General features: G+C 43.4%; 1 protein-coding gene across 1 annotated transcript in view; it reads right to left on the bottom strand.

The window, feature by feature from the left end:
• Positions 1-3,636: 3,636 nt before the first annotated feature.
• Positions 3,637-24,537, bottom strand: part of LOC120995609 (T-cell receptor-associated transmembrane adapter 1) — a 59,152-nt gene continuing 38,251 nt past the window's right edge. Inside the window, exons 6-7 of the mRNA XM_040424916.1 lie at positions 8,810-8,883; positions 3,637-4,112 (exon numbers count right to left, since the gene is read on the bottom strand). Coding sequence (XP_040280850.1) covers positions 3,813-4,112; positions 8,810-8,883 — 374 coding nt within the window. The 3' untranslated portion in view covers positions 3,637-3,812. The remainder of the gene's footprint in view (positions 4,113-8,809; positions 8,884-24,537) is intronic.

Genomic DNA, 24,537 nt, shown 5'->3' with positions numbered 1-24,537 from the left:
TCCTATCTTTTTCCTCAGTTAGAATAGGCATTTTTGTAGAATGACATTTACAGAAGATCTTGAAAAGACTTTTCTTCAGTTTTCTTTGTTTAGTCGGATTACTTTAATCTCTCTGTATTGTTGAAACGGAGATGAAATAACCATTTATTAAAAATGTTACAAAAAACCACATGCTTTCAAAGGGTGTCCTAATTTTTTCACAAGACTGTACATACGAACATAGCATGCCACCCTATCACATCAGATGGTCACTCACAACCAGATCTGTGTCTGTTCATGCGACAAATCTATCAGTGGTAAAATCAATAGGCAAATATAATCAAAGAATTATATGGTTTAGTCCACAGTAGCTTTAATAAATAGCATAGGAATTGTGTGTCACCTGCCCTATTGGAAATCTATAGTCTCCCTTACCAGAGTATCCATCCTGAAAATAAAATGCCTGCAGTGCTGGCCCTATTGAGCCCAAGTGTTCACCAGTCCAAAATACTATCTGTTGCTTCCTGTGTTGGACTTGATACCAGGGGTTCAAAAAATATGCATAGAAATGTGGCGTGGGAAATCAGTGGCCTACAGGGAAAAGGTTTTTGTTGGAGATCCGGTGACATACCGGGGTCTTCATGGATAAAGCTAAGCGGAGGCTTCCACCTAACAGTGAGCCCGGTGATGTCACCAGCACTAATGGGCGGGCTTTAGCGCTGCCCTAGCCTGTAAACGGGGAAGAAAGGGATTCTTAGGCCTCTCACCCAGTTAAGCCAGCATTCTCTGCTCATATTATTTTCAAATGGTCATTCAGACCAAAGAGGCCTTTCAATTACATGTGCTATTTTCTACATTCTAAAACATAGATTTGTCTTAAAACATCTACTGACTAAATAAAAGTATCTAAAAATATCAGCTGTGTCACTTGGTTATTTATGTTTGAATATATTTGTAACACTGGTATATAAGTAAGCAGGCACACTCTGATTTGGGTCAGTCTAATCATTTATTTCTAGGGTAAATATGGAGTGTAAAATATATTAAAATAATGTTACAGTAAAAATGAGGAAAAAAACTGTAGCATATAGTATATTCTGCTAAATGTCCTTTAATAGATAGTAGTATTTGAATGTGAAGGTAGGTTGATCATCACTGAAGGGTTGTCAGCTGATGAGGTATATAGATACCAATAAAAGTGATGCGCTAATTAAAAATATATAAAAATGCAAGATGATGCGCTAATAGAGGAGGAGAAGGTGATTGTTCTTATTCTTGTAGTTTTGTATAGAACAGTCTTCTCATAGAGTTGTCATAGAAATAGTAGTCTCAAGGTGGAGTGATCTGGTGGATAAAATAAGGTAATGCGTCTTTTATCCTTATCCCCCTATGTATAAGGTAGTCTTTTAGTGAGGTAATGTCCTCTAGGAAGGAGGTAAATGAATAAAAAAATGGAAAATGCGCCTTATTGTATAGTCACCACTATAAGAAGAAAAAAACGAAGTGCCTTATTGTTATATCCCGCTCTCAGTTGATTTCCTTAGAGCCACATACATTTGTGATTATACAGTATATATAGCAATATAGTTTTGTACTGGGCTGTGGGAAGAAGGGATGCTCTGTGCCTAGGTGCGGCGTCCCGCACTGTCTTTGGCTACAGAGGTCACTTACCCTTCACCCGGCACTGCTGTGTTCAGTCTTCTCGCGGTGATCAGCTCTCCCTGGGCGGCTTTCTTGAATCCAGGTCCGGAGTCGGCGGCGTGTCTCACGTTGCCAAGGACGCCGGGGGGGGGCGTGGTTCGCGCGTCTGGGGTGTGACGTATGTTGTCACGTGATTGCGATCCTCTCCCAGCTCGTTCTGAATGTTCCCGGCCTGTTCTGGATGATTCTCTTGCTCTGTAATTGGTATTCTTACAATCCTCTGCTCCTTAAACGCGTTTCGGGAGTCTCTCCCTTAATCAGTAAGAGATATTTGTAACACTGTCGCCTTCACAGTGTGATGTAGCAACTGCAGGGATATTGTGAGCCGTGTCCGTGCTTCACTACAAACTCACTCCTTCTCTGTCCCTGCGCTACATATAAGATCTATCTCATATTATGTTTCTAATAACCAGTTATTAACTGGTTATTAACTGCATAACAGAAATGGAACGGATGCGTTTTGCAGCCCATAGACTTCTATTATGATGGAATGAATAACGGAATGCCTCTAAAGCCATTCCGTTATGCATTCCGTCATAGAATTGCATTATGGTCCGTGGTAACGGAATTCATAACGCAATTCACCTTTTACCAGTAAACGAAGCGTGAACGAATTTCAAAATATGAAATTCGCTCATCTCTAGTTGCTTGCCTCTATGTATTCAACAAACATAACATGTGGTCAACAGTTGTGCCCAGATAAACTTATTGCTGTGTAAATTGAAGTGTACACTGGTTTGAAATTGAATACTTAAAAAGGACCTTTCACTAGTTTAAAAACTAAAAACTAACTATATCAGTGGGCAGAGCGGTGCCCAGGGGACCCCCTGCACTTACTAGTATGTCTGGGCGCCGCTCCGTTCGCCCGGTATAGGCTCCGGTGTCCGCAGCTCCCTCTGTTGTACTGGGGCTCCCAGGCTATGAGCTGTGCGCTACGATTGGCCAGCGCTGCAGCAAGGGACAACCCTAATACAAAAACTCTGCCCAGTACAACAGAGGGAGCTGCAGACACTGGAGCCTATACCGGGCGAACGGAGCGGCGCCCAGATATACTAGTAAATGCAGGGGGACCCCTGGGCGCCGCTCTGCTCACTGATATAGTTAGTTTTTAGTTTTTAAACTAGTGAAAAGTCCTCTTTAAACATGGCCAGGAGAAGGACCTTTAAGGGTGTATTAGACAGCCTGATTTAACAGGCGATTGTCCGGAAGGAAGCATTCCTTCCCAGCAATCTTCCGCTCCCTATCAGAGGAGACTGCTGCTATTACATGCAGCGATCTTCTCCTCAGTATAGGGAGGAGTGATCATTATACCATTGCTCTTCCCTATACTGAATCACTACCTGCCACTGGCAGGCTGCCAGCAGCAGATCGTGATTAAACACCACGATCTGCCGCCTGCAAACAATGACTTTTTAACCTGTCAAAAGATTTGGGTTGCCTGATGAACGAACGTTTGCTGGTTCATCGGGCAATCGGCAGCAATATTAGACTGGTGTAATATGCCCTTAAGGCTTCTTTCACACTGGCGTGTGCGGCCCGTGGTCGTGCTGCGGCCCGCGAAATGCAGGCCGCAATGCACGAGCACAGTCCGTGGGGCAGCCGCAGCAGATCGCGGACCCATTCACTTTAATGAGTCTGCGATCCGCCTGTTCCGCAAAAAGATAGGACATGTTCTATCTTTTTGCGGAATGGAAGTACGGGATGAAACCCCACGGAAGCACTCCGTAGTGCTTCTGTAAGGTTCCGTTCCGTGCATCCATTCCGCATCTCCGGATTTGCGGACCCATTCAAGTGAATAGGTCCGCATCCGTGATGCGGAATGCCCACGGAACGGCACCCGTGTATTGTGGCCCGCATTTTGCGGGCCGCAATACGGCAACGGGCCGCACACGCCAGTGTGAAAGAGGCCTTAGGTTCTTCGACAATATACAACATTATCTGCAGTTAACAGCCGTTGGTTCCTTCAGTTAAAGTGTCCTGTATAAATAATGCATGTACACATTGCTTTTATTCATATAATATTGAAATTTTCAACATATAGCCCACCCATATAGCTGAACTCCTCATTTCACTCCTTTTCCATTGTGCATATCAGCATGGGTGTGCAAACCACTCAAACCACTCAATATCTCCTAATTTGACCAATGAGATTGATTTTCTTCTTCATTATCCAGATTATTTCTTGTCTTCTTCATTAATTGGTAAATCTTCACTGGGTCATCATGAATCAGCTCTTCTTCAGCTCTACATTCGGCTGTAAGCTGCTCACTGTTCAAGTAAATACTAGATCTAGATAAGATATTAACATTTGTCCTGTCCATCTCCTCAAAACGTCGTTTACTTTTCATTTTTGCTTTTTTCTTTCGATTTTTATCAGGTCTCTTTGGTGTTAGATCAAGATCAGCATAGCACATCTGTTCCTCTGGATCCATCTGTTAAAATAATATGTAAAACAATAAATCTCATAGAGATTATTATATGGGCAAGCAAAGTCTCTTGCTATTCTGATCTTGGGCAGCCTGGACTAGAAGTGTTGTAGTGTAAAAGAGGGCATTATTGGCGGGCATTATATGTGCAGAAGACACTATTGGGGGCATTATATGTACAGAAGGAACTACTGGGGCATGTACAGAGGGCACTACAGAGTGGAACTGAGGCCTAGATGGGATGCTTAATGATTGGGGGCAAAAAAGGAGGCCTTATTACTAAATAGTTGTGTTCTGTGTGTCAAATTATGCAAGAAGTTGTGGTCAGGAGACATCATCATAGTGATCTGTGCAGGACTGAGAAAAAAGGAAAGAGAACGTCTACAGATCTGTAAATCACTGAGTGGGGACAAGCAGAGTCTCGTGCAAATCCAATCTTTGACAACCTGGACTAGAAGTATTATTAGCCCTTATGAATTCAATAAGAGCAACAAGAACATTTCTCCACAAGAGCATATAGATGCAATCATGCCGTCCTTAGTTGACAATTTGTAACCTGTGCACCATCGTAGGGATCGGTTATCTGTGACCTACAGGAGTGCAGCCAGAGACTGTGCTTCTGCAAGTAGCGTTGTGTCTGCCTTCTGCTCATATCACAGCTTTCTTGAATGCATGGTCAAATCACTAGGAGTGAACTCAACCTTTTTAAATAAGAAGGACCAGTCAGCATTTTTGACTGATAGTTGCTCTTCAAATCAGTGCTCATGGTCAGTACGGTAACAAGAGTGTAATATGGGCACACATCTCATAACCTAAACTAACAGCATGTATCAGTGACACACAAGATGTGTGCCCATGGTACGGATGGAAAAATGCACCTGTAGCATGTTCTTGCCCGTCTGACTTATGGCTGTGTTTATTTGTCCCTACTACACAGTGAGGATGGGGCCACACAGAACACACCTGCACAGTAAGCTGGGTCCCATTATTATTTTGGCAAGGTGTATAATTATTTTATTGGCACAGTATAGTGTTAATCATTTGGGGACATTTATAGCAATATAATATTTATGTTACATTGGCACAGGTAGGATTATATTTTAAGTGCAGTGAATTATTATTAGAGATGAGCGAATCGAAACTTTGATTCACAACGAATGCGAATTTCCTCGCGCTTCATGGTAACGAATCGCAATTTTCCAAAAATGGCTGCTACACGTGTGAGGACTGAGGACATGGAGCAAGGAACTCTGGGAAGGCAGGATCACACAGATTGACATGCCTGCATGCAGCCAATCGGCAGTCAGCCAGCCCTGTGATGTCACAGCCCTATAAATACGGCAGCCATTTTAGATTCTGCCATTTTCCAGCGTTCAGAGTGCAGGGACAGACGTGTGAAGGCGCTAGGGACAGCTATTGGAAAAACCTCTATGAAAAAAGGATTTATAAGTGCAGGGAAAGGATATGGAAGAATCATTTCACAGCATCTTAGTGTAGGGAGAGACATCAGAAGGCACTAGGGACATTGATAGGAAAGTGATTTACAAGTGTAGGAAACAATTATTTGGGGATCCAAATAGTCATTAGACAGCTCTGTCATGCCAGCTTTTTGTTATTGGGCTGCAAGTGTTATGTTGGAAAGCCTTTAGTCGCCTTTAGATCTTAGTATCTTATTCAGTACTACAAGAAAATTATATACACATTTAACTTCTGCAGTTATTTCTGGTGAAAGCATATAGGGGCGTATTACAGTAAAAAAAAGAAAAATATATTCTCAGTGCATTTCTGCAGTTAATTATGGTAATAGCTTATAGGGGTGTATTTCAGTAAAATAAGAAAAATATATATGCACTTTCTGGTGAAAGCATTTAGTGGCCTATTTCAGTACAAACAGAAAAATGCATTCTCAGTTCACGTCGGTGGCCGTTATATGTGCTGAAAGCATTTAGTGGCCTATTTCAGTACAAACAGAAAAATACATTCTCAGTTCACATTGGCGATTAGATGTGTTGAAAACATGGCTGGGATTTAGCAGGGTGGCAGCATTGGGAGGTTGGGAGCCAAATGTGCCCAGGGTAGAGCACCTGCTTCACAGCAGCCTACCTACCCGGGAAGTAGCAGGGGTTCATGAAAGTAGTGGCGGTAGCAGTCAGTCAATGCGGCGGTTATATGTGGTAAAATCTTTATTGAAATATTTAGGTCGAAAAACAAAATTTATTCAGCGGTCAGCGCTGCGGTTATATGCAGTTAAATCTCCATGATGTCTCCATGATAAATCTGCAGCATGGGGGCCTTTAGCAGAGCGAATAAATGCCGGATGACCGGGATGCTCCATGACCTTCCCAGGAGCTGCTGTCGGGAACAGCGGTTCATTTCTGAGACGTCCGTATAGTGCAGGGGGGGGAATCCGAAGACCCTTTCCATCTCCGTGCTCCGTTATATGTGGTAAAAACTTTATTAAAGTATTTTGGTGGAAAAATACATTTTATTCAGCGTTCAGCGCTGCACTTATATGCGTTAAAATCTTTTGTGAATTATTTAGGTGGAAAAGCAAATTTCATTCAGCGTTCAGCACTGCAGTTATATGTGGTAAAATCTTTTTAAAATTATTTCGGTGGACAAAAAATCTTGTATTCAGCTTTAAGCGCTGCACTTATATGAGGTAAAATCCTTTTTGAATTATTTCGGTGGACAAAAAATCTTGTATTCAGCATTAAGCGCTGCACTTATATGCGGTAAAAAAAAATTGAATTATTTTGGTGGAAAACAAATCTTGTATTCAGCATTAAGCACTGCACTTATATGCGGTAAAATCTTTTTTTAATTATTTGGGTGGACAAAAAATCTTGTATTCAGCATTAAGCGCTGCACTTTTATGTGGTAAAAAAAATTTAGAATTATTTTGGTGGACAACAAATCTTGTATTCAGCATTAAGCGCTGCACTTATATGCGGTAAAATCTTTTTTGAATTATTATACAAATATTATACAAATTTCCACCTCCTCCATTAACTTCCTCATCTCTCCATTAGAATCGGACACACTAACTTTACACCCCCCCCCCCCAGCTGTATATATAAGTGGTGCAAGCACCACCTAGGGGCGAATAAAGGTAAATGACACTGCCAGCCTGTTAAAGGGAATTACAGCATGATACCACAATATATTTGATATGACATTTAGCAAGAGTTTAAAGTGGCCACATATAGCACATAGTGGAACACTGCATCAAGATGAATCAGGCGTGGATCAGCCAGGATTTCCACACGCCAACGCCTGATGCATTAGACTAGATCATCCATGGTGCCACGCCAACAAATTGACGAAGGGCCCAGTTTCTTCTGGCTACCTGCCTCAGCTACTATTCTGATGCTGTTACCCGCCTGATGCCACACATCTGATGCCAAGTGCTCCTTCTTTCATCCACCATCTCAGCGGGTACTGGTATTGCAACCCACCTCCACAGTATGTCACCTTGCCACTCTTTGGCCTCCTGATGCTGCCGCCACCTCCAGACTGTCATTGTGCCGCTCTTTGGCCTCCTCCTGATGCTGCTGCTGCCGCCACCTCCAGACTCTGTCATTGTGCCGCTCTGTGGTCTCCTCATGCTGTTGCCACCTCCAGACCCTGTCATTGGGCTACTCTGTGGTCTTCTCATGCTGCTTTCACCTCACCACTATGTCATAGGTCCACTCTGTGGACTTCTCATGCTGTTCCTACCCTCCCCACTTCATGACTGGTTCACTATTTTGGCTTTTGGCTTGGCTGACATCATCATTTATTTGACACTTCTGATCGGTCAGAAGGAAGGAAAAACGAGACACACAACGTATCCTGCCTGTGTAGCAGCTTTAAGGCCTGTATGGTCCAATCAGAATTGGCTTATGATTTGGAAGCCAAAAGCAGGAGTGGGTACAAAACACAGAAGACATGCAAATATTCCATTCACGTGTCATCTCTGTTTTAGATCCACTCAGTTTTTTTTGCCTTTAGCAATACTGATGGATTATTGAGCAAATGCTGACCGAGTAAAGGCGTATTCTCCACAGACAGGATCCGTTTTTTCTGGGTTATTGTTCTGATGGATCAGAGAATGGGGAAAATTAATCAGTGACGTCAACGCAAACTTACTGCAGACACCCTGTCCACTCTGTAGGGGGGCTCTACTTGTATAAGCGTTTAATAGAACAGGTTCTGTAGACATCTATGTGTAAACAGCTGACGAGGGTGTAAAAGGACTGCGCTTCTTCTTGACGCTAACATTGACCTGTAAGGCTGAATTGATACTTGAGTTATTTGGTCCGTTTTGGCCCTGTAACTGCCCAAATAATTGAAGTGTGCAATGATTCTAAGAGCGATGCCTGTCATCTGCATGTCATATGGACTCACAGTATTATTTCACTACCAAAGCAGACTCCCTATGCATGTTACTACAAGGCACAGTGTTCTACATCACTATAAAGGCTCTCAGCAGCCAGGAAATAGCAGTTTTTTAATGTAATTCACATTTGAATACATTCAGCGTACAGGAAAGCTCATAGACAGAATATATCCATTAGGGCCCTATTATATTGGCACACCTATTTTTCACTGAGAGCTGAGTAGGTTTGTACAGAGGTGAAATCCTTACAGAGCAATGGATAGATAGATAGATAGATAGATAGATAGATAGATAGATAGATAAATAAATAGATGAAGAATACCTGATGATCGCCTTCCGTGTTTCGTTCATGAGGAGTGGACATTGGTTCATAACAGCATTCATCATTATTGTGATCTATGTTTTTGAGAAAAATGTCAGAAAATAATAAAGTATCATTCCATAGTATTTCCAAAATTTCTTTAAATTCTGTACAATGCTTCCTAATGTTATCACTTCCATTTGATGAAATTTTTAATGATAGTGTTATGTTGTATAATCTACAACTGATTTGGTTGGATTTAGTGTTCGTGAAGAGAGATGAGTAAATCTATCCTAAACTAATTGAATTTTAACCTGAATTTTCCAAATATTTGGGTCAAATTCTAATCTCTCGCAATTCAATTTAGGAAATTTTTCAAAATGGCATCACCATTTCTCAGATCAGAAGGCAGGTAAGATGAAGAAGGAGCATCACATTACCCCAGGCGGTATGTAAATTCACACTAGCAGGCCTTTGCCAAAAAAAAGCAAATGTCTTTCAATCCAAAAGGTCTACCACCTAAAAAAAAAAAAACATAAATCCTGCAGTGCAGTTTATTTTAACCCCTTGAAGACCAAGACAGTTTTCACCAAAAGGACCATGCCACATTTTGCAAATCTGACATGTTTCACTTTATGTGGTAATAACTCTGGAATGCTTTTACCTATCTAAGCGATTCTGAGATTGTTTTCTGGTGACACATTGTACTTCCAATTAGTGGTAAATTTGAGTAATTTAAGTACTAATTCAGTTATGAACTCATTTTGCAGGGCTTACATAGTAGAAATCACCCATAAGTTCCTCCATTTTAGAACCTACTCCTCTCAAATTATTCAAAGCTGATTAAAACCTTTTTGAACCCTTTAGATGTCCCATAAGAATTAAAGGAAAATAGAGGTGAAATTTAAAAATTTAACTTTTTTTGCATATTTTCCAGTTGTATCCATTTTTCCTGTAACACAGAAAAGGTTAACAGCCAAACAAAACTCAATATGTATTACCTTGATTCTGCAGTTTACAAAAACACCACTTATATGGTCCTAAACTGCTGTATGGGCACAAGGCAGGGCTCAGAAGGAAAGAAGCGCCATATGGTGTTTGGAGGGCAGATTTCACTGGGATAAATTTAAGTTGCCATGTAGCTTTTAAAGACCCCCTAATGCACCCCTAGAGTAAAAAGTCCCCTAGACCCCATGATTTTTGATAGCTCAATATTAGCTTTTTGTGAGGCAAGGTTACCACAAAATAGCTGTTGTGGCATCGTTTTTATTTTCAGTTTTTACGGAGTTCTCCTGGCAGGATAGATCATGTGTTGTTTTTATAGATCGGGTTGATACGGACGTATGTATTTTGTTTTTGTTTCAGTTTTACATTATAAAGCATTTATTTATTTTTTAACAGCATTCACCTGAGGGTGTAGATCATTCGATATTTTTATAGAGCAGGTCATTGCGGATGTAGAAATACTAATGTCTTTTTTTTTCAGTTTTATATAATAAAAGCATTTTTGTAATAAAAAATCATGTTTTCTGTGTCTCCATTTATAAAACTATATTTTTTCTCTGCTGATCGTCTTGGTACCATTTTTGGGTCCATATGATTTTTTGATCACTCAATATTACAATTTATGGGGCAAAGTGATCAAATAAATTGTTGTTTTGGCACAGTTTTTATTTTACTATTTTACAGCATTCACCCTAGAGGTAGATCAAGTGATATTTTTATAGAGCAGTTTGTTACGGATGCGGCGATACCTAATATGTTTTTTTTACATTTATTTCAGTTTTACACAATAAAAGCATTTTGACACAAAAAATCGTGTTTCCATTTTCTGAAAGCCATATTTTTTTTATTTTTTGGACGATTGTCATGTAGGGGCTAGTGTTGATCGAGCATGCTTGGCCGAACACCAGTTTGGCTCGAGCATCGCGATGCTCGGCACATCGTGGTGTTCGGCCGAATACCGCGTGTGCTCGAGCGCGATGCTCAAGTCTCCTCCCCACACGTTTGTTGGTTGCTACGCAGTCAATAAACGTGAAGGTAAGTACTGCCCCTCACTGTAATGCCGTAGCCATGTTGGATACTGGCATTACAGTGATTGGCTGGCCGGAACCCGTGACACATGGTTCGGCCAATCTTAGGCTTCTTAACATAGTAACATAGTACATAAGGCCGAAAAAAGACATTTGTCCATCCAGTTCGGCCTGTCATCCTGCAAGTTGATCCAGAGGAAGGCAAAAAAAAAAAAAAAAACTGTGAGGTAGAAGCCAATTTTCACCACTTTAGGGGAATAAAAAATTCCTTCCCGACTCCAATCAGGCAATCAGAATAACTCCCTGGATCAACAACCGCTCTCTAGTAGCTATAGCCTGTAATATTATTACACTCCAGAAATACATCCAGGCCCCTCTTGAATTCCTTTATTGTACTCACCATCACCACCTCCTCAGGCAGAAAGTTCCATAGTCTCACTGCTCTTACCGTAAAGAATCCTTTTCTATGTTTGTGTACAAACCTTCTTTCCTCCAGACGCAGAGGATGTCCCCTCATCACAGTTACAGTCCTGGGGATAAATAGATGATGGGATAGATCTATGTACTGACCCCTGATATATTTAGACATAGTAATTAGATCTCCCCTCAGTCGTCTTTTTTCTAAAGTGAATAACCCTAATTTTGATAATCTTTTCAGGGTTCTTGCACACGAACGTATTTTCTTTCCGTGTTTGTTCCATTTTTTGCGGACCGTATGCGGAACCATTCACTTCAATGGGTCTGCAATAAAAATGGAAGGTACTCCGTGTGCATTCTGTTTCCGTAAAAAAATAGAACATGTCCTATTACTGTCTGCATTACGGACAAGGATAGTACTGTTCTATGAAGGGCCAGCTGTTCTGTTCAGCAAAATACGGAATGTACACGGATGTCATCCGTATTTTTTTTTTTTTTGGGCGTACCGCAAAATACATACAGTCGTGTGCAAGACGTCTTACTCAGGGAGAGCTGTGCTGTAGAACAGTAGATAGTGTAGGGAATTGAATTTAATTTTTTTGTTAGGGAGGGTTGGTGTTAGAGAACCAAAAGTAATTTTAAGGACTATTGTTGTATCTGGCAGCAATATATATTATTAGCGCAACCTGCGCTAAATTGCATGCAATTGTTAGAGACCCAAAAGTCCTTTTAAGGACTATTGTTGTATCTGGCAGCAATATATATTTTTAGGTCAACCTGCACTAAATAGCTTGCAATTGTTTGGCTGCTGCAGACAGCGACATTATCTGTGCTACATCTCCTTTGTAACGTGTGCGCAGCCAAAAAATAACTGACATCCAGTGTACTTTTTCCGTAGACGGTGTCCGCTGCGGACAGTGACATTACCTGCGCTACATCTCCTGTATAACGTTTGCGCATCCTAAAAATATCTGTGACATCCAGTGTACTTTTTCCGAGGACGCTGCACACAGCAACATTATCTGCGCTATATCTCCTGTTTAACGTGTGCACATACTAAAAATATCTGTGACATCCAGTGTACTTTTTAAGTAGACGCTGCGGAAAGCGACATTATCTGCGCTACATCTCCTGTTTAACGTGTGCGCATACTAAAAATATCTGTGACATCCAATGTACTTTTTCGGTAGACGGTGTCCGCTGAGGACAGTTACATTACCTGCGTTTGCGCATCATAAATATCAGTGACATTCAGTTTCATTTATTTGCGCATACACTTACAAAACCTGCGCTAGTGTACGTGTGACAAACTTGCAAGCATATATACCATTTAATATGCAGAAGATATTTTTTCCGAGGACGCTGCACACAGCAACATTATCTGCGCTATATCTCCTGTTTAACGTGTGCACATACTAAAAATATCTGTGACATCCAGTGTACTTTTTCCGTAGACGCTGCGGACAGCGACATTATCTGCGCTACATCTCCTGTTTAACGTGTGCGCATACTAAAAATATCTGTGACATCCAATGTACTTTTTCGGTAGACGGTGTCCGCTGCGGACAGTGACATTACCTGCGCTACATCTCCTGTATAACGTTTGCGCATCCTAAAAATATCTGTGACATCCAGTGTACTTTTTCCGAGGACGCTGCACACAGCAACATTATCTGCGCTATATCTCCTGTTTAACGTGTGCACATACTAAAAATATCTGTGACATCCAGTGTACTTTTTAAGTAGACGCTGCGGAAAGCGACATTATCTGCGCTACATCTCCTGTTTAACGTGTGCGCATACTAAAAATATCTGTGACATCCAATGTACTTTTTCGGTAGACGGTGTCCGCTGAGGACAGTTACATTACCTGCGTTTGCGCATCATAAATATCAGTGACATTCAGTTTCATTTATTTGCGCATACACTTACAAAACCTGCGCTAGTGTACGTGTGACAAACTTGCAAGCATATATACCATTTAATATGCAGAAGATATTTTTTCCGAGGACGCTGCACACAGCAACATTATCTGCGCTATATCTCCTGTTTAACGTGTGCACATACTAAAAATATCTGTGACATCCAGTGTACTTTTTCCGTAGACGCTGCGGACAGCGACATTATCTGCGCTACATCTCCTGTTTAACGTGTGCGCATACTAAAAATATCTGTGACATCCAATGTACTTTTTCGGTAGACGGTGTCCGCTGCGGACAGTTACATTACCTGCGTTTGCGCATCATAAATATCAGTGACATTCAGTTTCATTTATTTGCGCATACACTTACAAAACCTGCGCTAGTGTACGTGTGACAAACTTGCAAGCATATATACCATTTAATATGCAGAAGGCGAGCAGTAAGGGACGGGGAAGTGGCCGTGCTGCTGAAACTGTGCCTGCTGCCAGAGCACAAGAAACACACTCATCCACGATACCTAGCTTCATGTCCTAGTTTGCAGGGCTGCGCAGGACACCACTCTCGAAGTCAGACCAGTGCGACCAGGTGGTCGGTTGGATTGCAGAAGATAATGCTTCCAGTCGGTTAAGCACCACCCTGTCTTCCACAAAGTCCAGTCTCAGTAGCCAAGAGTCTAGTCAACAGAATCCTCACCCTGATCCTCCTTCCTCCCACCATGGAGAGTCTTGCCAAACAAGTGATCCCACACTTGGATTTTCCAAGGAGCTCTATTCATCACCATTACTTGATTTGGGCCTCTCGCCAAGCCCGCCTGAAGAGGGACTTGAGGAGATCATGGGCACCGATGCCTAAACTCTGGAGCATCCACAGTCACAAGAAGATGACGGTGGGGAATGGCAATGAGTGTTTCACGAGGTGGATGATGATGATGAGACACAGTTGCCAATAAGTCAAAGGCAATTAGTGTCTCAAGAGGTTGATGATGAGGATGAGACACAGTTGTCAATAAGTGAGGTTGTTAGGTCAACAAGTCAGGAGGATGACCAGAGTGAGGAAGTGGAAGAGGAGGTGGTGGACGATGAAATCACTGACCCAACCTGGGTAGGTGGCAAGCCGAGCGAGGACAGCAGTACAGAGGGGGAGGGATCCGCAGCACCACAACAGGCTGGAAGAGGCAGTGGGGTGGCAAAATGGAGAGGCGAGCCACGGCAAACAGGCCCGCAACTGTTCCCCGGAGCACCCACTTGCAGCAATATCCCTTGCCAAGGGGTAGGTGTTCCGCAGTCTGGGGCTTTTTTGAGGAAAGTGCGGACGATAAAAGAATTGTCATTTGCAATCTTTGCCGTACCAAAATGAGCAGGGGCGTGAACACTAGCAACCTCACCACCACCATCATGATCCGCCACATGGCATCTAAGCACCCTAATAGGTGGGCCGAACGCATGGGTCCACAATCAGTGTCTGCGGGTCACACCACTGCCTCCTCTTCCCCTATGTTACGTGCTGGCCAGTGGACACTGAGGTTTTCCGCAGCCTGATGGTGGCAGCGGTCCCTCATTAAACAGTCCCCAGCCGCCACAATTTTTCCCTGTGTGCCGTCCCCACCTTACACCAGCATGTGTCCCGTAACATTACCCGTGCCCTGACCAACGCAGTTATTGGGAAGGTCCACTTAACGACTGACACATGGACAAGTGCTTGTGGCCAGGGACGCTACATTTCCCTGACGGCACACTGGGTGAACATTGTGGAGGCCGGGAGAGAGTCATTCCCTAGGATGGCACAAGTGCTACTGATGCCAAGGATTGCGGGCCCTACTTCCATCAGGATTTCCGCCACCACCTACATTAGTGGCTGGAACCTCCCCTTCTCCTCCTCTACCTCCTCCTCTTCCACTTCCACCTCTGAATTAGCATCTTGCAGTAGCAGTCAGCCATCAGTCAGTAGCTGGAAGCAGTGGGGAAGTGGCAACAGGCCACTGTAATAAGTGGGCCAAACGCCTGGGTTCACAGTCTGTGTCTGCGAGTTACACCACTGCCTCCACTTCCCTGTGTTACGTGCTGGCCAATCCCCTGTCGAAGGCGCAGGCCCGGATGCCTCCCGCCCTGCACCTGGACCTTTGCAAGCACCATCAGCGACCACATCCACTTCCATGTCCCAGTGCAGCGTACAAATTTCCTTACCCCAGGCATTTGAACGCAAGTGCAACTACCCAGCCACCCATCCACAGGCCATAACACTAAATGTGCAACTTTCCAAATTACTGGCCCCGGAAATGTTGCCATTTAGGCTTGTGGACACTTCCGCAGCCTGATGTCGGCGGCTGTCCCGCGTTACCCAGTCCCCAGCAGCCATTATTTTTCAAGGTGTGCCATGCCCACCTTATACCAACATGTGTCCCGTAACATCACATGTGCCCTGACCAACGCAGTTACTGGGAAGGTTCACTTAACCACGGACACAGGGACAAGTGCATTCGGCCAGGCTAGGTGAACATTGTGGAGGCCGGGAGCGAGTCGTACCCTGGGATGGCACAAGTGCTACTGACACCACCTACGTTAGTGGCTCCAACCCCCACTTCTCCTCCTCCACCTCCTCCTCCACTTCCACCTCAGAATTATCCTCTTGCAGCACCAGTCAGCCATCAGTCGGTAGCTGTAAGCAGTGTAGCACTGCAGTGGGGAAGCGTCAACAGGCCGTGCTGAAGCTGGTCTGCTTAGGTGACAAACAGCACACCACCGCAGAGCTATGGCAAGGTATAAGGGACGAGACTGAGTTGTGGCTCTCGCCACTCCACCTAGAACCAGGCATAGTTGTGTCTGATAATGGCCGTAACTTGGTGGCGGCTTTGGAGCTCGGCAAGCTCACACACATACCATGCCTAGCCCACGTGTTCAACTTAGTGGTTCAGCGGTTTCTCAAAACCTACCCCAATTTGCCTAAGCTACTGGTGAAGGTGCGCCGTGTGTGTGCCCATTTCCGAAAGTAATCTACAGCTGACACCGGTCTGGCAACGCTGCAGCAGCGCTTGCGATTGACAGCTCACCAACTGTTGTGCGACGTGAGCACGCTCTGGAACTCCATGTTCCACATGTTTGCAAGGCTTTGTGAGCAGCAGAGGGCAGTAGTGGAATACCAGATGCCAGAGGCGGCTCTAGACTTTGTGAGGCCTTAAGCGAAACTCGAACATGAGGCCCCCACGAACACAAGATATGCAATCGATAATAAAGATCAACTACAAACAAAACACTTGGTATAGTATCCTTAGTCTGTCTATTAAATGTGCAACACATTTGTCAGCATTGTTTTAAGGGAAATTAAATACTCTTACAACATATGTGCTGTCCAGCGCCCAGAACGCCGGCTCTGCCACGGTTCAGAGTGGCACGCCCCCTCCATTCATCTCTATGGGAGAGACAGATACAGCGTTCGTGTTTCTCCGACTCTCCCAAAGAGATACATGGAGGGGGCTTGTTGACCACAGCTTCAGGCTGTAGTCAACAGTAATCCGGCAGAGGATTACCTGGGCACCAGGCAGGAGATCGCGGGGGGTCCCAGCGGTCGGACCCCCTGCTATCATACACTTATATCCTATCCTGTGGATAGGGGATAACAATTAAAGTACCACGGTTTCCTTTAACAAGAAAGAATATCAATAATTTAAAATACCAAGCATCAAAAAACCCTGGGTTTCAAATTTTCCAGCAGCGTAACAAACTTAAATAACAATATACAACAATAAATAACATAAAACGTAAAAGGGGGGAAAATCACTGAGTTTTAAGAAATTATCACAAAATATATGCTAAATCACAGTTGGGGCTCATAGACAAGCCTCCTCAACAGTTGTAAACTTTAAAAGGACCACATCTTTGAGTCAGCACAAGCTGAATTTTAAAACATTCTCCTACATTTTGCTGATGTAAATTCATTTGTCACATCTGAATAATTCAATTTTGAAGCCAGATCATGTTCAATGGACAAAATTGCCAGGGCAGATAATCTTTCTTGGCTCATAGTTGATCTGAGGTAGGTTTTTATTAATTTTTGTTTTGAAAGGCTCCTTGTTTTGAACAGTAATTGGAATTGTTAAGATGACTCCTAATGCTACATAAATGTTTGGATAAGTTATTATCAATGAGGTATTTCAAAGACCCGCACATATCCAATTTTTGAGGTATAGTAAGAGTACACATTTGTAGCTCTTCGTACAATTTTAGACCCAGTATTTCAGAATCAGAAGAATTGGGTAAAATAAGTCGTGTTTCCAGTTCTTTGCAGTTTTGTAAAAGGTCTTCATCAGATTTCATTCATAAAGATGAGATGTCATATAAGAAGCCAAAATTGTTAAAATAGCCTTTTAAACCTTCAAACCGGGGCGCAGCACTAGTGCGAATCTTGTCAACAATAATGTTGAAGTATTCTGCTCTGAATTTGTCTGCGGGTTTAACAACTGGTTCATCTGGGCCCTCATAGTCAAACATTCTTTTGGCCCTGCGTATCCGACTCTGTCAAAATTCTTTTGGAATGTCCAATTCTTCAGCTATTTCGCTGGCAGCAAGAATTGCAGAAGTAAAGTCAATTTGTCTATAATCTTCCAACCAGCGAAGGAATTCTTCCAAATGCTTCAATGATGTATCTAACTGCATATTAGACTTTTGCCATACCTTGCTGATCATGTTAATTTTCACCAAAATCTCATACCACACAACTAATGATGGTACAAACTCGTATGAATTACATGCAGAATGCAGGATCATTGTTTTTCTGTGCCATCACTTCCAGACACTCAGCGATTTCTTTTAGTTGGTAACGAACAGCCTTTACACTCTCAACTCTGCATTCCCATCTAGTGTCAGATAATGGCTTGAGGGTAATAATAACTTTCTCTTTCAAAGCAGCCCACCTATTGGATGAGCCAGAAAATAATATGTACAGTCGTTGCAAAACCCCCAAAAATAGTTTTGCTTTTGAACGAGATGCTGCTGCATCTCCAAGTACCAAATTCCAACTGTGACATCCACAGGGTGTAAAAAAGGCTAAATGATCCTGGTTTGGACACCACTCTTCTCTCCCCGCATGTTACCACCATTATCATATCCCTGCCCTCTACAGTTTTTGATGTCTAAACCAGATTGTTCAATTTCCAGGAGTATGGTTTTTGTCAACTCTTCAGCTGTAGTTTTTCCTCTGGTATAAATCCAATGAAATGTTCTTCAATGTCTCCTGACTTTGCATTAACATGGTGCAATATCACCGTCATCTGTTCAATGTGACTGATGTCTCTAGTGCAATTAAGAATGATTGAGTAATATTTTGCCTGGAGAATCTTTTCAATAACAGTTTGCTTGACAAGTTTGGCCATTAGTGCAATTAATTCATTTTGGATGTTTTAGCCCAAGTACTGCTTGTGTACAGGTTTATCGTCTATCCTCTGTAAGTGCTCACGAAGAACAGGATCAAATCTTGCACAATGTTTAATTAGATCTATAAAATTTCCACTTTTCTCTTCTTCTAAATTATCCCTGTCATCTCTAAATGATAAGTTATGAGATGCCAAAAACTGCACTGTGGCTAGAAGCCTTTCTAGAATTTTCCGCCAACGCTGTTTTTCAAGCAGTATTTGCTTCTGTATTGATACATCAATAGTTTTCCCACATCTAAATCTTTTTCCACCTTCCATCCATTTAAGAATGTTCTCTAAATGGTCAGAACTATTTTCATGAAGACTCAGTCGACTGCTGAGGTTCTTCCAGTCACTGCAGCCATCAGACACAAAAGCTTTCCGTGATACTGAGAATAGTCGACAGAGAAAACAGAAAACACAGTCCTTCTGTTTAGAGTAAACCGGCCAGCGCCTGTCTTGGGTTTCCTTGTTGCTAAGAATACGTAAGTAATGAAAGTTGGAAAAATGTCTTTTTGTACTCTCTAATGGGAAAGTTACATTTTCTTCCCTGATTGGTCTTTTCTGGATATAACATTTTCTGTCTTTATCGTCCACTGGGAAATTCCATACCCCAGGATCATAACAAAAAGGCTGATGACTAGACTCTGAATGGTCAGAACCAGAATCCTGGGGATTTTCTGCAACTCCTTCCTCAGTGCTACACAAAATGTTTTGATGTTCAGTCTGACCAGAAGTGCTTGGCTGTGAATCATCTTTCTCAGCCAAACCGGATTCCACCTGTTCATGTTCAGGTACCTCTTCAACTGCAGTTATCTTCCCTGTCTTAAACAATTTATGCATAGAGCCATGTAATTCTTCTTTGCATTCCTCAAAAGCAATATTCTTTTTTTCTTTTTTTGTGACCTGATTAAAATTTTCATTCCCTGTCATGCTCTCTCCCACTTTTATGCATATTTTTCTTCTATCCTATAATGATAAATTTGACTGGGTCTCTTTTAATGGTATTAACTTTAGAACACTTTTTCTGAGCGGAGCGATTCTGAGATTGTTTTTTCGTGACATATGGTACTTCATATAAGTGGTGCATTTTTGTTGACACATGCTGCATTTTTTGTGAAAAACTCCAAAATATTGTGAATAGGATAGGAACTGATAGGGGACAAGTGTGTGATTGCTGGGATGCCTGTGATCTCCCGTACAGCACCCCGGCTTAGTCCTCAAGAAATAAGCTGTGTCAGCCACCACACAGAGCAATGGTGTGGTGAACACTCTCCCTCCATGTATCTCTATGGAAGAGTCGGAGAAACACAAGTGCTGTATCTGCGGCTCTCCCATAGATACATTGAGGGGGAGTGTTGACCACCGCTCCGGGCACAAGGAGATCTGGAGTACCGTACAGGAGATCGTGGGGGATCCCATCGGCCGGACCCCCCGATCAGACACTTATCTCCTATCCTTTGGATAGGGGATTTATTTTCCTATCCCGGAGTACCCCTTTAATATGCAGTGACATCACAGTAAAGGGTTAATATGGACAGTGACAACACAGTACAGGGCTTATATTCACAGTGCATATTAACACTTTGCATTAACCCTGGCTATGCTGAGATGTCACAGTGCATATTAACCCTGTATTGTTATGTCACATTGCATATTGACCCTGGCTGTACTGTATGTGACTGCACAGTGCATACTAACCCTGTACTGTGGTACAGGGTTAACATGCACAGTGAGTGACATCACAGTACAGGGTATACACAGTGATGTCACAGTCAGGGTTAAGCAGCTGCATGCTTGCAACACATAGTACAGAGTGATCTTGTATGGCATGGGATAGCCCAGGGTAGCTCCAGGCACCACGGTAAGCACTGCCTGGCACCAGTAAGTTATTATCATCATGACTCTGAGTTACTTACTGCTAACAGCCTGTCGCTGGCAGCTGCAGGCCCTAAGGTTTACAGTAGCCAGCAAGTAGCCAGCAGGCAATGGGTGTGGGGGGGGGCACAGCAGCCAGCAAGCAACAGGCTGCCTGCCTGCTGCGCTGTTTTTGACTGCTGCTGTGGCCCAACCAGGAGTGAGCACTGGGCAGGGCAGGAGCAGTGAGACACACACAAACACCTTGGGCTTATATTCACTGGTCGGGCACCACTGTCTGTCTGTGGGCAACAGCCAGACACGGACTGAGGTGAATGGGCCCTGGCTACTTCTTCTCCCGAGTGTGGCTGCGCAGCCTTCTGGGGGCGGGGCTGGCAATGTTCAGAAGACGTGCCTGTGCGGCGGCACGCTCCGAGCCTTAGCAGCCACTGCTCTCTTAAAGAGGCAGAGAGGGGCTCAGAGCGGACGCAGGCTCCGCTGCAGCTCCTCTATTAGTCCGCTTAGGCCACCCGCCAGCCGCTGGACCCAATAATTGTACTTGCGGCGGTGTCGGGTGGGAGCCAGAGCAAGGCCCCCACCAGCACGAGGCCTTAGGCGGAGGCCTAAGTGGCCTAATGGAAGAGCCACCTCTGCCAGCTGCAACATGGTCGTCGCCTTTCCAGTCAGCTTCCGCTCTTCACAAGCGACGAGTGGGCATGGATGTCTGACCTCTGTGAGGTTTTACGCAACTTTGATGAATCAACACAGATGGTGAGCGGCGATGCCGCTATTATCAGCGTAACCATCCCACTTCTGTGTCTACTGAAACGCTCGCTGCTCACAATGAAGGAGGACGTTTTGCATGTGGAAGAGGTGGAAATGGGGGAAGACAGTACATAGGGTGATAGCCAAACCACCCTCCGTTCGTCTTCTCAGCGCGAATTGGATGATGATGATGAGGAGGAGCAGGAGGCGGTTGCATCAGCTACAGAGGGTAGTACCCACAGCAAGTTTATTCCATCTGTTCCGCATGGATGGGCCGAAGAGGAGGAAGAGGATCAGGAGATTGAGAGTCATCCTCCTGATGAGAACAGCGAAGTCTTGTCTGTTGGGCCTCTGGCACACATGTTATGCTGCCTTTCCCGTGACCCTCACTTTATACGCATTTTGGCCAACACCGATTACTGGTTGTTCACCCTTCTTGACCCCCACTACAAAGAGAACTTCTCATCTCTCATTCCTGTGGTGGAGAGGACTAGCAAAATGGTGCAATCAATAACAGAAGGTCCTTGTGGAAAAATTGCTGCAAAAATTTCCAGCTGACAACGCTGGCAGCAGAGTACGTAGTTCCTTGGGCAACCGAGGAGGGAAGATGAGGGGAACACACAGCAGTTCCAACACAGGCAAGGCAACATTCTTCAAGGCCTTGGACAGTTTCATGAAACCCCGGCAGCAACCTCACCCTGAGGCGCGGCCTAGTGTCACAAGGAGAGAAAAGTTTTAGAAGATGGTGAAGGAGTACGTAGAAGACCGTGTTAGCGTCCTCAATGATCCCTCTGTGCCTTACAACTATTGGGTATCCAAGATGGACACGTGGCACGAACTGGCGCTCTACACCTTGGAGGTGCTGGTCTGCCCTGCCGCCAGCGTTTGATCAGAGTATTTAGTGCTGCTAGGGGCATTATAACTGATAAGCGCATCCGACTGTCAACTGAAAATGCTGACAGGTTGACTCTTGATAAACAAGGCCTGGATTGCCCCTGACTTCTCTACAAGGCACTTTAAATGTGGCTTTTATGGTGTATTGAATACACTGTATTCCCATGCACCCCTTCCACTACAAAAAAGGGTATATGGTTCAATATTCCTTTTCTCGTCCACCTCCTCCTCCTCCATCATATCAACATGCTTTTTAGGCTGCCCTGGCTCCTAGTATTTTAGAGGGTCAGCTCAGCAGCAGGCCCTCAATCATAATTTTTTCAATGGTCAGCTCAGCAGCAGGCCCTCAACCATAATTTTTTTGATGGTCAGCTCAGCAGCAGGCACTCAACCATAGTTTTTTTCTATGGTCAGATCAGCAGCATGCCCTTGCACCTAATGTTTTAGAGAGTCAGCTCAGCAGCAGGCCCTCAACCATAATTTTTTCAATAGTCAGCTCAGCAGCAGGCACTCAACCATAATTTTTCCGATGGTCAGCTCAGCAGCAGGCACTCGCCCCTAATGTTTCAGAGAGTCAGCTCAGCAGCAGACCCTCACTCCTAATGTTTTAGATGGGAAGATCAGCAGCAGACTCTCGTCCCTAATGTTTTAGAGGGTCACCAGCAGGCCCTTGCTCCAAATTTTGTTGAGGGTCACCAGCAGGCCAGCAATCATAATTTTTCAAGGGTGTGTATGATGCCCTCCTTTATGTGTAATAAAGGGTGTATTGGAGTGCCAGTTCCTTGTAATGTTTGGCAGCCCTTTCCCTTAGTGCATAGGCTTTATGAGTGTAGGAGTCCCACTACCTGAACAATTGTACCACAATGTGAATGAGGCCCTCCTTTGTGTGATATACAGGTTGTATCGGAGTGCCTCTTCCTTGTAATTTTTGGCACCACTTGCACTTTATATAAAAGTAAATATACAGGAAAGAATGTTTCCTAATAATTTTTCCTCTAAAATCAATTTTATCTTCGGGTTTGTGCATATTATTGTCAGTCTGTAAAATTGGCGTACTACTTGGACAACATCCTTCCCAGCAGCGACCTGGGAGTCCAAGATGCATCCAGACATCCTCCCCATGCTGTTCCTGAACCATTTCAGTGGTGTTTCAATACATTTCTGACATTTTCATGTAAACCAGACACCCTCCCCTCTTTAAAGCAGGGGGTGCCTGGTTTAATGCTTGGGTTCTCCCATTGACTTCAATTGTGCTCGGGTGCTCGGTAGAGCACGCGAGCATCCCGAGGTGTTCTACTCGAGCACCCGAGCATTTTGGTGCTCGATCAACACTAGTGGGGGCTCATTTTTTGTTGGAAGAGGTAACGGTTTGATTGGTTCTATTTTGGGGTACGTATGTCTTTTTGATCGCTTGGTATTACATTTTTTGTGATGTAAGATGACAAACATTGGCTACCTGAAGTGGTATATCATGTGATATTTTTATAGAGCAGGTTGTTAAAATTGCACACTAATCTCCTAAAGTACTCCTCTCTAATAAGTACTTGCATAAAGGCCACCACAAAGGCAGTACAGCTGGCACCACCCAGTGGGACCACTAAAGTTTGGGGCTCATTTTCCTATAGTGTGCTAATGTGCCTCAAATTAATATATTATTATATCAGAAACAACAGTCATGATGGCCCAATCACCTCTACGACTTTCTTTATGTCTACATTTTAGGATTGACAGGAACATAACTAGAAAATCCTAGATGACAGCAAACGTTTTACACTTTTACAGTTTGCAAATGCAAGGATGTAATTTAAAATCTTTCTTCAACACAGTAGCATATGCTGAAAATCAGAAATGTCATATGGTTTTTCCGCAACGTGTGAATTTTCAAAACCCCATCATGTTGCAAATTTTCAATGAGGTAATTTTTTTTTTTTTCATCTTCACAATCTCCTTTCACAGTTTATGGAACAACACAGCAAAAAATTTGATTTTGCCACAAAAAAAAACGACCTGTTAAAGGTAATAGCAGATGTGGTTGTAGCCAAGGGACATTTAATAACATACAGTCTCCATAGCACCTATTTTGGCCGTCTCTTTCAGAGGTACCACTGGTTCTTGTTTCTAACCAAACTGTTTAGCATTCCAGTATCGCACAATTAGGATTTACCCCATTTTGGATTTCATAATTGTATTAGATTTACATAGGCATAATCTTCAGTGACAAGTCCAAGCTGCAAACGACATAACTGATTCTAAATAATATCCAGTTACTTCAGACGTATTCATCTAAGTGTCCAGGGTACAGTTATTTCATTTACATGTTAGCCTGTACTGTTCCATTGTATAGTGAAGCCCATAGTCATTGCAAAATGACTCCTCCACTTGCAGAGGTAGCTAGCGGGATGAGGGGGTGTGACTTCATTATACACTATGCTCTGACACTTCCATATACTACAGATT

The sequence above is a fragment of the Bufo bufo genome, chromosome 3, assembly GCF_905171765.1.
Source record: "Bufo bufo chromosome 3, aBufBuf1.1, whole genome shotgun sequence".
Taxonomy (NCBI): Eukaryota; Metazoa; Chordata; class Amphibia; order Anura; family Bufonidae; genus Bufo; species Bufo bufo.
This window is presented reverse-complemented; position numbering and strand designations above follow the sequence as displayed.